At 39.8% G+C, this 15,083-nt stretch overlaps 1 protein-coding gene across 1 annotated transcript in view; it reads right to left on the reverse strand.

Moving 5' to 3' along the window:
* Positions 1-15,083, reverse strand: part of THSD7A (thrombospondin type 1 domain containing 7A) — a 212,397-nt gene that overhangs the window by 62,986 nt on the left and 134,328 nt on the right. Inside the window, exons 5-7 of the mRNA XM_075214043.1 lie at positions 8,427-8,582; positions 6,651-6,854; positions 2,382-2,573 (exon numbers count right to left, since the gene is read on the reverse strand). Of these exons, the coding sequence (XP_075070144.1) occupies positions 2,382-2,573; positions 6,651-6,854; positions 8,427-8,582 (552 nt within the window). The remainder of the gene's footprint in view (positions 1-2,381; positions 2,574-6,650; positions 6,855-8,426; positions 8,583-15,083) is intronic.

Raw genomic sequence — 15,083 nt, forward strand, 5'->3', positions numbered from 1 at the left:
TTAATTTACCATTTTTTTTATTAAATTACAAGTTTTTGCTTAATTTTTTTATGATCCTTTTTGATTTTTAACTCCGTAAATATTTTTTTTTTTTTGCATTATTTACAGCAATCCTGGTTATATTACAGGTCAGCTGCTCCTAATGCAAGATTCTTGGAGTTTTGCACACAAATATCCTTTCTGGTACTTGAAAGGGGTTGAACCGTATTCATCCCCCCACCCTATGGCAAATAGAGCCGCCCCCTCCTGCCCAGGGACCCCTGTTACCTGAATCCAAGAGAGCAGATCACACTGCTGGAGGGTGACTGCCACAATCCAGATTGTAGTGCTCAACTTTAGCATTCTACAGTGAGATCGGCTCCTAGCTCTATGTGATTGGGAGGATTCCTGGTGGGAGGGGCATTCTGTTTCTTAGATGAGGGGCAGGTTATATTACGGGTGGGCTATACAAAACTGCTAAAGGGCTACTGTACATAAATTTGTTAATCAGTCATGACGTAAAAATAAAATATGAAGACAGCTAACCCGAATGTCTTTCTTAGCAAACCTAAAGCATCTTCTTAGTATTTAATTCAATTATTTCACCATTTAAAATATATATATTTATATTACATTTTTCATATAATAAATTATGTGAACAGGAGGCATGGAGATGGCTAATATTACTCTGTTTCAATGTACTACACTGGTACAAAGTAAAAAAAAACACTGTGTTGGAACCCCTGATCCATATAGTAAAAAAAATATGTAACAAGTCTACAATTGTACAAAAAAAAAGAAAATTGAATGTTCTTTGAATGTTTTGAGATTCAGTATTTGTCATAGGCATTGTCTGAAGGTAAACACGGCCCCTTAAAAAGTACAATTTGTACAAATGCGTGCAATTACTTGGTTTTCGCAGCATCGCATTTCGAAAAATAATTGTTATTTGTAAATCTGTTTCAATGTGGTTCTTCATCATTTTCTTCTAGTAGTAGCAGAAAAGACTAATACACAGATCCAGAAATGCAATTAGTAACACTGAACGCTATGCAATAAAATATTGACTACTTTGTTGTTTGACATCACAAACCTTAAACGTCCTTGTCATGTTCTTCAGCAAGCCATATAGCCCCTTAGGGCTTTCACAAATATGCAACTATAGATTAGCCGATTTAAAAACTATCAATAAATTCGTCAATAATTGATTGCACAATTGCAATTATATGCACAATTCAAAATAAAGAAAATTCTTAAAAATATAGCTAGACTGTGATAAATCTGAACACATCAAATTATCTATAATTTGATGTGGGCTGTGCTGTGGAGCATCATGAAGCTACTCCATCCAAATTGACCATGGCCAAGCTAAGGTAGATATCTGCAGATAGAGGCAGAGAAGGGAATTTGGCTTGTTTTGATTTTGTTCTGGAAATGGTCTGAGATATGTTTCTGGGATATCCTGAGATATCCTTAAACCATCATCCATGCTCTCATCATCTCCCGTATTGACTACTATAACCTTATTCTCACTGGTCTTCCCCTCTCCCCCCTCACCCCCTTTAGATCTATACTCAACTCGGCTGCGAGACTCATCTTTCTCTGCTGCCGCTCCTCTTCTTCCTCCTCTCTCTGCCTCACCCTTCACTGACTCCCCTTCCCCAAACAAATCCTTTTCAAACTCCTCACACTCACCTACAAGTCCCTCTCCCACTCCACTGCCCCTTACATTTCTAACCTCCTCTCCATTCACACTCCATCCCGTTCCCTTTGGTCGGCCAATGACCGGCGCATCTCCTCCACCCTGATCACCTCATCCCACCTCAGAATCCAAGACTTCTCCCTTGTTTCTCTACCCTCTCTCTCCCACTCTCTAGCACTTGATCCCCTCCTCTAATTCCCTTTGTGCCTCCTGTCTGTTTACCCTCTCTCTAGAATGTAAGCTCTTAGGAACAGGGCCCTCTTCCCTCTTGTTTCTCTACCAATTCTTCTGCTACTACATCACTATGCAAGCTATGTTTGGAGTGTTTTGTCGCCCTGGTAGTATTTGTTTAATGTACAGTACTGTATCTACTCTATTTGGTCTTATGTCTGTCTCTGTAGGCGTTGCAGAAATTTTGTGGCGTCCTATAAATACAGTTTAACAATAATAATAATAATATTACCTTAGAACAACTGTTGCTATGGGTTTATGGATTATGGATTATACTTATAAACGGGTCATCAGTTGAACAACCCTAGTATGAAGCAAGGGTATTATATATAAGGTACATCGTTGAACACACATTGGTATACTGCTGGGTATTACATATATAACCGTACTCTGTGAAAATGAAAAGGCATGGTCTTGTAGTGTATTTTATATTTGCATTTCAATTATTTTAAAGTAGCTGCAATCTTACCGTCACCAGGATAGGCAAGAATAGCCCGGGCTCGTGTTTGACGTCCCTCTGTCGTTTTCCCCGAGCAGGTATGTGAGCAGGAAGACCATTCTGACCAGGAGCTAAGGACACAATCTTTGGGGCACGGAACCTCACAGACGATGGGTATTGGATATATTGCATCTCTGCACAGTTGTCTATCCACCTCTTCCCCTGAGATGAGAAATGTGAGATGCAATTATCACATTAATACATTTATTTGATGATTTATTTAGTCATTTTATATTGTCGTCACATTGGGGAGAAGTTTGAAAGTTTACTGTGGGCAATGAATAATGGTCAAGGCACTGATGGTAGAAGCCACCATGGAAGATGCTTAATTAGCTTCTCTGACAATCATTCAATGCCCGCATTCTCTTTGGGGTACCACATACAGGGAACCAGATAGATGTAACAGATGGGGAGAGAAAGAGTAATTGGGAAAAATAGTCCCATGGAGATCCCCTTATAATGGTGTCAAAACTAAATTGTACTTTCCGGTGGATGAAAATTGACCTTGGCTTAAAATCAAAACTTAAAATGAAAACAAATTACAAAAAATATATAGAAAATTGAGTTTCAGGGAAGGTTTTAAATGTGACACCCTGAAGATATGTTTGTTTTATTGGCAAGGGAGGGACTCACCTACAGGAGATGCCTTGACGTGGCAGGTGAGCTTAATTCTCCTTTATGTATATACTGACACATAGTGATTTATATATTGTTTGTTTGTAAGTGTCGGACAACAATTTTCTTTTGTTTGCATATACACATTGGTCTCAATTGTCCTTGGCTGCCGTCTCAAATGATTTTAGCCACTTCTACACCTTTCCTTAATTTAAAGAAGAGCGCCTTTTCTCTTTCTCTAAATATATATGCACTGCACATGTTTTTTTTTTTACTTTTTATTGTGGAATTTTTGAATAGAAGCATAAACAACAAACAAAAATATAAGGATACAATAGGAACAAAAACAATCAGAATAGAGTACTGAAAACAATACAGCATAAAAATTCAAGAAAACTGAGATAATTAATATTTTGTTCGTACATTAATACCAATAGTTTTAATTTTTAGATGGGGTGGGAGGAACTGGAAGAGCAGGGGAGAAGGGTGGTGGAAATAAACTCCTCAAAGACAATTGGAAGGCGAGATTTCAGTGGGGGGCTCAACTCGGAATGTAGGGTCAGTGTATTTTATTATTGCATGCAACGTTGAATATTGGAAGATTGACATAAAAAAGAGAATCTTTATTTTGTAGGCTTATGTGGAAATAAAATTATTTGTGATACAGAGTTGAAGTCTAACTAAGCCTAAAAAAAGACCCTTAAATTCTTGTTCCCGGGACACAAAATGGTTAAGAAAGAAAAGTGCACTGAGAATGAAGGTTGTATAAATGTGCTGAGTATGTAACCTATTCCTTGAAGGCATAAGAGATACTGTGTGCATGACAGATAAGAGTCTTTGTTCCATTATGTGCTTGCACTGGGTAATCTGTAGAATCTGTGGATATATATATGTATATATATATATATATATATATATATATATATATATATATATATATATATATCTTAGTTGTTAGAGAATCACATTCTTAAATAGAATAGAGAATATCAGTTTCCTTATAACCACAATGACACGTGATTGTTTGTATAACCATAATGCTTTAATGTATATTTACTTAGTATTTGATTTGAATTGTGCAGTCAGTGAACTCTTGTACTGCTAAAGGGGAACAGAGATTGTCTCACTGTGATCACTTGACCTACTAAGAAATGTGCCTTTGGCCGGTTACACTGAATATAGCCCCTCTTGGTCGGTTCCACAACACTTGTTTTTTTGTATATATTGCCATTGCATTAAAATGAACAGTATGTAAAACTATTAATGATATTTCAAGGATTAACAACCCCCATTAACTAGCAGTTACTTAATTAAATGTGTCGTAATATTATCATAGTATTAAAAAAAACAAACTGGTGCCATAATATTGTAGCACCTGCGCAACTATTAATCATTTAAGCTTTTCCAAGAAACAAAAGTTCAAGCTGAAAGTTCACATTAACCAAATGACTATAATTAGACAATATAATGCAGTCAATCAAATGGGGTCTTAACAATTACCATATATTTATGGATATATTTGTATACTGTTTTTCTAAAACCAAATTGAGGCAGGCTACCATTAAATTATTCTACATATTTTCTAAATTATCTTCGAGAATCCCTTGTTAGGATTTAATGAACAGTGACTTTACTCATTATATTCCTGGGTGTGAATTTATAATGAATTTACGGTCTTGGCATAAAAAAACACATAGTCTGTATTATTTACTACTGCAGGAAATATAATGTAATCAGCATTAAAAGAGAAGACTCTTATTCTGACCAATTACGCTAATCAGCAGATCTTTTGACACTATACCCTCTGTTCCTATCAATTAAAATTTGAAGGAAAAAAGACAGCATCAAGCAGTTCACAAGACAGGTAATAGGACTTTATGTCTGGTTAAACACCATGCAACCATATACTTGTCAATTAAAACTCTAATTAATGTCATTTAATAGCATTGATTTATTCTGATGACGGGATAAGGTGCATTATATATGCCCATACGGAGGAGCTGCTCAGGACATGAATAATGTACAATCTGTTTGTAGAGACTTGCAGGTTTTATTCAAAAACATTTTAGCATCATTTTTTAATAGATGAAATTGTTCATTATTGCATTAATATAATAATAGTATTCAGTGTGAAAGCATTCAGTGATCTGATATTTGCTATCTGTGATTGATTTGTATGGTTGGAACATTGCTGTATGTGTTCTAAATATAGACCGTACAAGTGGGAATTTCAAATCAATAAAACTATTGCCAGACCAAAGGGCTTATTTAAAAGGTGCACTATCCTGCTCCATCTCCATTGTTTTTTACATTGTTCATAAGATTCCTGAATCATAGTTTCCCACACCTTTTATAAAGGTGCCAGCTTCTCAGCTATTTAAAAACATCCCTTACTTTCTATGATGTTTATTATATAAAACTTTAAATAAAAATATTTTTCTCTGTTACATTTTTAGATGTCCGTATGCCCCAATTCTTCCAGTCATAGCCGAACATTATTTAGTATCCAACAGGAAGATGTTCTGATTGGAATGAGGGAGGCAGGGTGAATAGAGGTCAAAGGCACAGCGAGCTGCAGGAACTAAAAGTTTGGTTGCCAGCACACAGGATGCACAAGAAGTTTCTCCCCACCCAGTTTTTTAACTAGACATAGGACATAAAGGAACTAGACTCTATTGTAATACTTACTGATTTCTCCAAAATACAGTTAATAAAAAGTTAGAGTGCATTTAATAGTTTGATAAAAAAAAAAGTTGTATCCCATATCAAAATATCAAATTCTAGTGTTCATTAGTGTAACATACACTATACTTCAGACACGTATATTGGCTGCCCAGAAAAGCACTTTCTTGCAAAAGTCCTACTGAAAGATATAAAGTGCTTCTCATTATAAATATGGGGGAAAGGTTGGGTTCCTGACACCTCTGACCAACCGGTGAATACATGTCCTACCCATAAAATAACACCTCCCAAAATGTGCCTTGTCCGCCCTCACTAGCTGATTTAAACATTCCTGTCCTGCACAATAAAATCTTGTTTACTACTTAAGTGCAAAACTAGGAGCACTTGCGTGACTCATCACTCAGCAAGTAATCCATTGTGCATGTCAAGACAAAACTCATCCATTGCACAGAAATAACATGCTTAACATTTGTTCAGACACTACATCTGGACAATACTTTCAGCTTCTCTACTTCATTCCACCTGAATCCCAATAGACCCAACATAACCTTGGTACAAGGTTTCTCCCCATACAATAACTTGTCACACAATCATCTTTGTACACCGACAGCTTTTCCTTCTCTCATTAAACAATACTAAATTAAACAATGTAAACTAAAACTGATTTTAACACTTTAATGTTTGTTATAAAGCTACAACTTATACGTGCCATATATATTACTGTTCATATATGCTACGACTCACGTACAGCAAGGAGTAATAAACTCACTTCTGTGAAATAAGCATAATACAATTTATGCGGTCTTGTGCCATTATATGGTAATAGAACTACTTGGTGAATTCTGATAACCTTATTTCTCACCGTAGGGGGTGCGTTATCCCATATATCAAACATTCTGAGATCATTTAAAGAAGGCTTATTACATTCCTGTATGTACTTACCATCACTGTTGATACATGTAACGACAGGCACTTGAGTACCAGTTCCACAGTTATTTCCGTTGTCAGGGATACATTCTGTCAGTCTATCTAAACGCCAGTCGTAGCATGACGGCTCTTCGCAAGGAATGGCCTCTACTAAATGAGGGCAGTTCCCTGTTCCACCGGTGGGCTCATTACTGATGTAACGTTTCCTAAGCTTGAAACCTATACATATTACAAAAGAAGGAAATTATGTTTTCCTTAAATATACAAGTTTTAAAATAATTAAAAATACAAAACTGTGAAGGACATAACAATCAAAATGTAAAATTTATGGTACATTTATTTGATTTCTTGTTACATGTTTTAACTCAAAAATCTTTCTATTTCTTACTTTTTATATCACTTAAAGTAAAGGTTCTTAGCCTTATCAGTTAACTACCTCTCCCCTCTGACTACTACAGCTTTAAAAAGATAGTTAAGTTTAAGCATCTTCTTCACAAACAATTATAGTCGCCCAAAGTTTTAAGGAAGTAAGCAAAGGGGGTGTGGTAGAGCACAAAAATATCAAATAATAATGCATAGCATGTCAGTTATGCTTGCTATGACATTAAGGCTTCAGATGGTAATCTGGCAACTATGGCATGTGTATAAGCGAGCTAGTCTGGACTTCTAAACATTTGTTAAAAAGGGTTCTCGGTTTGCTTTAAGCTTATTTGACTTGGATCCTCAGTATTGTGCAGGTTTGGTGGTGGTACTAATAGATGGACACATTGTGAGCCACACAGACTGTTGCCTCTTGATTGTGATTGTTAGTTGATTGCCTCGTGATCATTAGTTAAAGCAAAAACTGTTATAGCTTTATTTACATACATAAATTTAACAGAGGTACCAGAGGTTCTTTTTGGTCCCGGTCCAACACTGGATCATGGTCATAAAACTGTATAGAGATCTACTAATCTGCAACCTATATTTTTAAAGAGGGTACTGGGAATCACACAAACACTTGCTCTGTAACTGCCTTAGAGTGATACAAGATAGAGAAGCACCACCCCTCTAAAATATCTGCTTTGTCTAAAGCAAGCCAAAGGTACACATAATGCTTTTATGAATTTTGATACAAAGATCTTTTCCAAACAATCTTTTCATTGAAGAACTATCTGAAGTTACCCACTACAATTATACAATAAACAAGATTTTGCAGAAATTGTAAAAAACAAAAAAACAAGAAACACAATACAGTTCGATCAGAACTTACAATCTGGGATTGAGTTTCTAAATTATTATTCAATACAATCAGTTTATGTACAAAAATTCTTTAATGTGTGTTTGGCAGCTTTATAATTTTTCAGATGCAACTGTATTCATTTCCAATAGCATTGTGAAAAATGTGTACTGAGTGTGGGGATATTTTAACAAAATATCAAAAGAGAAATAATTTCATTGAAAGCACAAAGATCATGGATCCTGGGTAGCATTAATCTGATAAACTCGATAGACAGAGGCTGCACAGAAAAGAGATTAATTAATTCTGATTGTTTAATCCGGCCGTACTCAAAGCGATATGAAGGATATCAAATATTTTAAAACATGTCAATATTTTCAATCTTGTACAGTAATATTTCTGAATGATATTTTCAATTAAGTTCTTTTGAGTGTCACACACATAGTGATAATTACACGAACTAATACAATATAGCAGCAATAATAATTGGTGTGTATTGCCATCATGGCAGCACTCCATATGTTGGACAAACCTCCTCCCAATACACACAAGAAGCACCAACTGGAACTTACCCTTTTTACTCTGCTGGTCATCACAGCTTTCAAATGTACACGGACCCCAAGCGGACCAAGCGGACACTTCACACTCTGTCGGACATGGGACGTGGCACAGTTGACTGGTACTTAGCGATGGGTCGATACACAACTTGGAGTCTACTGGCTTTGATGCTGTAACAGAAGAGGAGTACAGCAAAATAAAATGGGTGTCTACAACATAGGCTCTTTGTAGACAACATTGTACTTCCGATGTCATTATCTAGACTTATGATTTCAGGCCATTTCCATGGATGTTGTCTAGAGTAGTTGGTATGTAACCTTTTTTTAGGAAGTGTCAGCATGTTATTGTGGGACCCAAGAAGAGGTGACTTGACAATCAGGGGACCCCAAAAATCTAGGACCTCTACTTGGGGTACTGAGCCACAGATAGCACATCATCCAATCATCCAGTCCTAACCTGTAAACTCAATGTTCGGATACGCAGATTGCCATTTATTATGGTAAGGAATCGATGGGACGCGAGGCAAAATGGGTGGAGATTTCTGACTCATTATCACGTTGATGTGTCCCCAAGGACAGTTCCAGAGACACATTGCATTGATTTGGACAAAAAAGTCCAGATTACCCGCACATTATACTCATATATAACATGACCAGGAACAATAATGATGATTCACATCAAGCACAGTGAGCAATTAGTATTGAACTGTACATATATATATATATATATATATATATATATATATACAGGGTGATTCAAAAGTCGCAGTACACCCTTTTATTTCAAAAACTCTACAGGAAATTGGGAAACCTGAATACTCCATTAAGGTATGGGTGACGTGGTCTATCTTTACGGTATGTACCAAACACGTGCGCCATCTTGAAATTGACCAATAGAGTTTTTGAAATAAAAGGGTGTACTGCGACTTTTGAATCACCCTGTATATATATATATATATATATATATATATATATATATATATATATGTAGATAGATAGATATATATATATATCTATAATATAAATGTCTAGTGGCGTGTGTTAGTCTGTCTGTGTGTGTGTGTGTGTTTAAAAAATAAAACCAAGCTGCAGCGCCACCTGCTGGGCGGAGTTATACACTGACCTACTAAATTCTTAGTGTGTGTGGAAAAAAAAATTCAGAAAGGGCTGAAATTTGGTATACTAAGATGTTTTTAATTTGTTAATTTAATTTGTTAATTGTTAAAAGTGTTTATAAAGATTTTTAAAAAAAATATATATATATATACACAGGGCTTTATTTCTCATAGAACGCTCCAAACGGTGTTTCAGCACCTTATTTCAAGGGGTTTTCAAACGTTAACTTTTAAAACATTTTTTTTCTCCGCGGTGCTGCTGCAGTGCAGCACCGCATCTTAGTGTGTGTCCTGCTTCCGGCTCCGGCAGCGTCGTGACATTACGACGATGCCAGTGAGAGGAGCCGCAATCAAGCAGAGAAGCGAGAAAAGAAGCATAGGAGGTAAGAACAGACTACAGAAAGTGGGGGAGGGACGCAGAAAGAGAGGGCTACAGAAAAACAAGGGGGGCAGAAAGAGAGGGCTACAGAAAAACAAGGGGGGCAGAAAGAGAGGGCTACAGAAAAACAAGGGGGGCAGAAAGAGAGGGCTACAGAAAAATGAGGGGGGCAGAAAGAGAGGGCTACAGAAAAACAAGGGGGGCAGAAAGAGAGGGCTACAGAAAAATGAGGGGGGCAGAAAGAGAGGGCTACAGAAAAACAAGGGGGGCAGAAAGAGAGGGCTACAGAAAAATGAGGGGGGCAGAAAGAGAGGGCTACAGAAAAACAAGGGGGGCAGAGAGAGAGGGCTACAAAAAATAAGGGGGGCAGAATAGGGGTGAGAATAGCTAGTTGGCATATGTGAGAAAAGTTGGTAGGCAGCAGGGAACATGTCAGTGTGTGACACTTGAGTGATGTCCAGTTGTTTTGTTTTGTATTATTAAATCTAATATTTGGGGACTCCCCTCTAGATATCCTGCGTTTGCTCCTGGGCAGCAGTGAAGCCTGGACAGCAATCTGCTTTAGACATCAGTGCATCTGGACTGCAGCCTTGCCAGCCGGCCAGGAGGGGGTAAGAGTTATTATTTTTATTTTACAGTTGTCAAGTGTGTGAGGGGCAAGGAAGGGAGTATTTGGGGGAGGAGAGGGGGTAGGCTGAAGATTTGCCTAGAATGCCTAGCAACCTTGCACCTGCCCTGCAGGCGCGGCACTTAGTGAGAAGTATTTGATTATCTAGCACAGAGGTGTTTGTAAGGAACCATTGTACAGTTTATATACACTAATCACCGCGTAATACATTATAGAGTGGCTCAATAAGTCGTATAACATCAGTACATAAGATCTTTTTTTAATAAAAGATTAACAAAATGTGAGTCCCGGCACCTTTTTTCTTACAAAGAAAGAACTATATATATATATATATACATTTATGTCTTTAGAATCCACCATAGCGAAACAGTATCAGAAATGATTCGGTACGTCCTGTAATTGTGCTACTGGAAATGTATATATGCAATGATTACTTTCCTGGATTTAGTAGAAATGGAGTGGAAAAATAATAATAATAAAAACTCAATTCCTGGAGGACTGGAAAAAACCTTTTACGTGTGTTAACGCAATGGTTCACTGACTGGTTATACACAGCACGACATAAGCAGTGAGGACAAAAGATCCCTCCTACAGACACCTTGTTTCACCCTTTTCAGAGTTCATCAGTGCAGGGTAGGTGGTTTCTGCTCAGTATTTGATGTCGTTTTTTTAAGATGTGATATAGAAAGATCCCCAATGTAAGGCAAGACATTAGAATTCACCCAATGTCTATCTAAATACTTCAAAACATTCCTCCCAAATCTCCTTATTAAGGCGAGACAGTCCAGTTATGTCCTGGAGTGGTGAATGGGTGCCAGGATGAATGGAGATGGAAGGTAGTTGGGAGTGGCTTATTGCTTCATAAGTGCAAAACACGCCCCCAGGGGTGTGTCCACATATCTTCAGGAGTGACCACGCCCCTAATGTAAAACAATCACTCACAATCACTCCGTTTTCCTGGTCGTGTCCCGATTTCGAAAACTTAAATATGTGGAGGTATGTTCAAAATGATATTAATGATATAATTTATAAACTGTAGATATAATCTTAGGGGAAAATGTATTGCTTTAAAGAACCAAGGTCAGGGCCGGACTGGCCATCTGGCACTTCTGGCAAATGCCAGAAGGGCCGATGGCAGTGTGGGCCGGTCCGGCTCCCTGCGATCCCCCACTTAATTATTTTAAATTATGTTTTTTTGCCCCGGTGGAGCCGTCATGACAACACACGTCATGACAACACAGTGGGCTGGCCCAGCTCCCGCGCTGTCATAAAAAAATACACTTACCATAAGCAGCCTCCGGGAATCCACTGTGCGCCCTCTACAGCCAGTCCTACGCGGCCGCGCGATGTGACGTCATCACATCGCGCGGCCGCGTAGGACTGGCTGTAGTGGGCGCACAGTGGATTCCCGGAGGCTGCTTATGGTAAGTGTATTTTATATTTTTTCAGGGAAAATGGTGCTGGGGGGGAGAGAAAGAGTACCCGACAATGTGTGCAGGGGAGGGTGGGGGAGAAGAGGACCCGATAATGTGTGCAGAGAGGGGGGAGGAGAAGAGGACCCGACAATGTGTGCGGGGGGGGGGGGGGGGGGGGAGAAGAGGACCCGACAATGTGTGCAGGGGAGGGGGGAAGAGGACCTGACAATGTGTGCAGGGGGGGGGGGAAAGGACCCAGAAATGTGTGCAAGTGTGGGGGAAAGGACCCAAAAATGTGTGTAGGGGGGGAGAGGACCCAAAAATGTGTGCAGGGGGAGGAAGATGGGCTGAAAATGTCTGCAGTGGGGGTGAGGGGCTGAAAATGTCTGCAGGGGGAGGGGAGAGGGGCTGAAAATGTCTACAGGGGGGGGGAAGAGGGACTGAAAATGTCTACAGGGGGAGGGGAGAGGGGCTGAAAATGTCTGCAGGGGTGGGAGGAGAGGGGCTGAAAATGTCTGCAGGGGTGGGAGGAGAGGGGCTGAAAATGTCTGCAGGGGTGGGAGGAGAGGGGCTGAAAATGTCTGCAGGGGTGGGAAGAGAGGGGCTGAAAATGTCTGCAGGGGTGGGAGGACAGGGGCTGAAAATGTCTGCAGGGGGGAAAGAGGGGTTGAAAATGTCTGCAGGGGGGTAAGAGGGGCTGAAAATGTGTGCAGGGCGGGGAGAGGGGCTGAAAATGTGTGCAGGGGGAGGGGAGATGGGCTTAAAATGTCTGCAGGGGGAGGGGAGAGGGGCTGAAAATGTCTGCAGGGGGAGGGGAGAGGGGCTTAAAATGTCTGCGAGGGGAGAGGGGCTGAAAATGTCTGCAGGGGGGGAGGGGCTGAAAATGTCTGCAGGGGGAGGGGAAGAGGGGCTGAAAATGTCTGCAGGGGGGGGGAGAGGGGCTGAAAATGTCTGCAGGGGGGGGGAGAGGGGCTGAAAATGTCTGCAGGGGGTGAAAGAGGTGCTGAAAATGTCTGTAGGTGGGGGGGGGGGAAGAGGGGCTGAAAATGCCTACAGGGTTAATGAAATGTCTTACGTGGTATTTAAAATATAGAGTAGCTTTGGGGGGCATGATATCTTTTTTGTGTGGCAGTTACATAGCTGCTCTCTGGTCTCAACTATCACTAGAATATTAAATACCAGTGAGATGGGGCTGGTAGAGGTAATTATTTTATTGACCACAAATTTTCAGATATTACTTATATATGCCTGTACAATGGGGTAGTGTTATCTGTCCATGATGGAGTGGTTATTTTTTTAAATTAAAGAGCCTATTCATTCAGGGTTTGTTAAAATTTTGCAAGATAGTAAAATGTTTTCATTTTCAATACAGGGCTCCAAATTTCCAGAAGCCAGCGGAAGACACCAAAGCAGCAAGAGAGAAGAGCAAGAACAGGTAAGAGAGAATGGCGCAATCAATCTAAATTTGAATGCTGGAGAATGTTTCGGAATATTTATATTTAGGAGTATTACTATACATTGGGGGGCGGTGTAGGGTGTATTTGTCTACGGTGACCGAAACCCTTAATCAATCCTGGTTTTCTGTAGTCGTTTTATGTTTTCGCACACAGTCGGAACAGTATGCTTTTGTAATTCAAGAAACTGATTTGCACAACAAGGGAATTGATCAGGGTGGGCAGAAGACAAAGTGTGATACACAAGTTTGTGCTGCTGCTTAACATGTTGGACTGCACCAGCAACGCCATTTCACGGTGCAACAATATCGCGCATGGAGCCCACAGCAGGTGGGCCTGTGTGTTTTAAATGCCAGGGCTGATATTTAGTCCCAGTCCGGCCCTGACCAAGGTCATGGTCCAGTCAACATGAGGATGTCATTTGGAAAGTCTGAAATTACACTGACAAAACGTCAGCCGAGATAGTGGCAGCCACTTAGTGTAAGGGGAGATGTCCGGCTGGATATTAAATGACTAATATTGCAAATTCTATCAATAAGAGTGTTCGCTAAGAATTGCAGGTTTTCTGTGAGGAAGTTTCCGGCAGTATCTTGCAGAGTACATGAGATGTTCAGTGTCCGGTTACTGCACCAGTTGGCTTCAAGGCAGACAAAACGGAGGAGAGGAAATGAAGCAGAAACGGTGCAAAACTGCAGCATCGTTTTTATATTTGTCAGACACATCAGGTACCTAAAGAACCTCAGATATTGTAATTTACTGAGACCTGAATCTTGCTCTTACTTCTATCAGGACTTCCTGGTCCTGATTCATCAAACGACACATACTGAGCGCAGTGTACGTTTGTTTTAAAACCCACATAAATCGGCTCTGCGTACTCCCAAATTCAACAAGGAATGGATCTGAAGATCCGTGTGCTGATGAATTCGGGGGTAGGTCGCTCTGCTCTAATACACAAGACCCTGCATAATACGTCCAATACCTGTGTGGATTATAAAATCGCAAAAGAATGCACAGAAAAAAAATATTGAATTAATGTCACCTGTCAGTAATATAGGCATTAATGATCAAACAGTAAAAAAAAATCCCCATGAAATACATTTATTAGGATGATCTTTATGTCTACTGAATATAAAATACAATTTTAGTTGCTCCTGATTGCAAACACATGTTATAGCATGTATACGTGACTGTCATCACTACTGATCAGGACTTAGACTAGCCCTGTAGCTGGAGCAAGAGATACGGCAGAAAAACAAGTAACGGTGAGATGCCCATAGCTTGGTTCGGACCTGGCTGCATGCGCCTCAGTTTGGCACACCCTTACTGTACATCGACTACGGGCAAACACCCTTCCCCCACCCCGTTCACTTCCCAAAGTCATAGGCTGTAGTCAGTGGCCTTTGCTTATAAATACAGAGCGGACAGTGCTACGTTTACTGGCGTATGTCCCGGTTCTGGGCATGCGCAGAGTGATCTTGCGCACGTTGCACCCATAAGCGGCAGATACGGGCCTTGATGAATCAGGCCCCAGGTGTTTATTTTTTATTTCTATTTGTTTTTGTTTAGTCTTAGACAATTGCTACAATATAGCAGTGTGGTGTGTAGTGCTATGCTACAGAGACCTGTGACTCTCACATTCTCTGGGACAACAAGTCCCAGCATGCTCTGCCCTAGGCTAATT

Source organism: Mixophyes fleayi, chromosome 5 (assembly GCF_038048845.1).
Source record: "Mixophyes fleayi isolate aMixFle1 chromosome 5, aMixFle1.hap1, whole genome shotgun sequence".
NCBI classification, from domain to species: Eukaryota; Metazoa; Chordata; class Amphibia; order Anura; family Limnodynastidae; genus Mixophyes; species Mixophyes fleayi.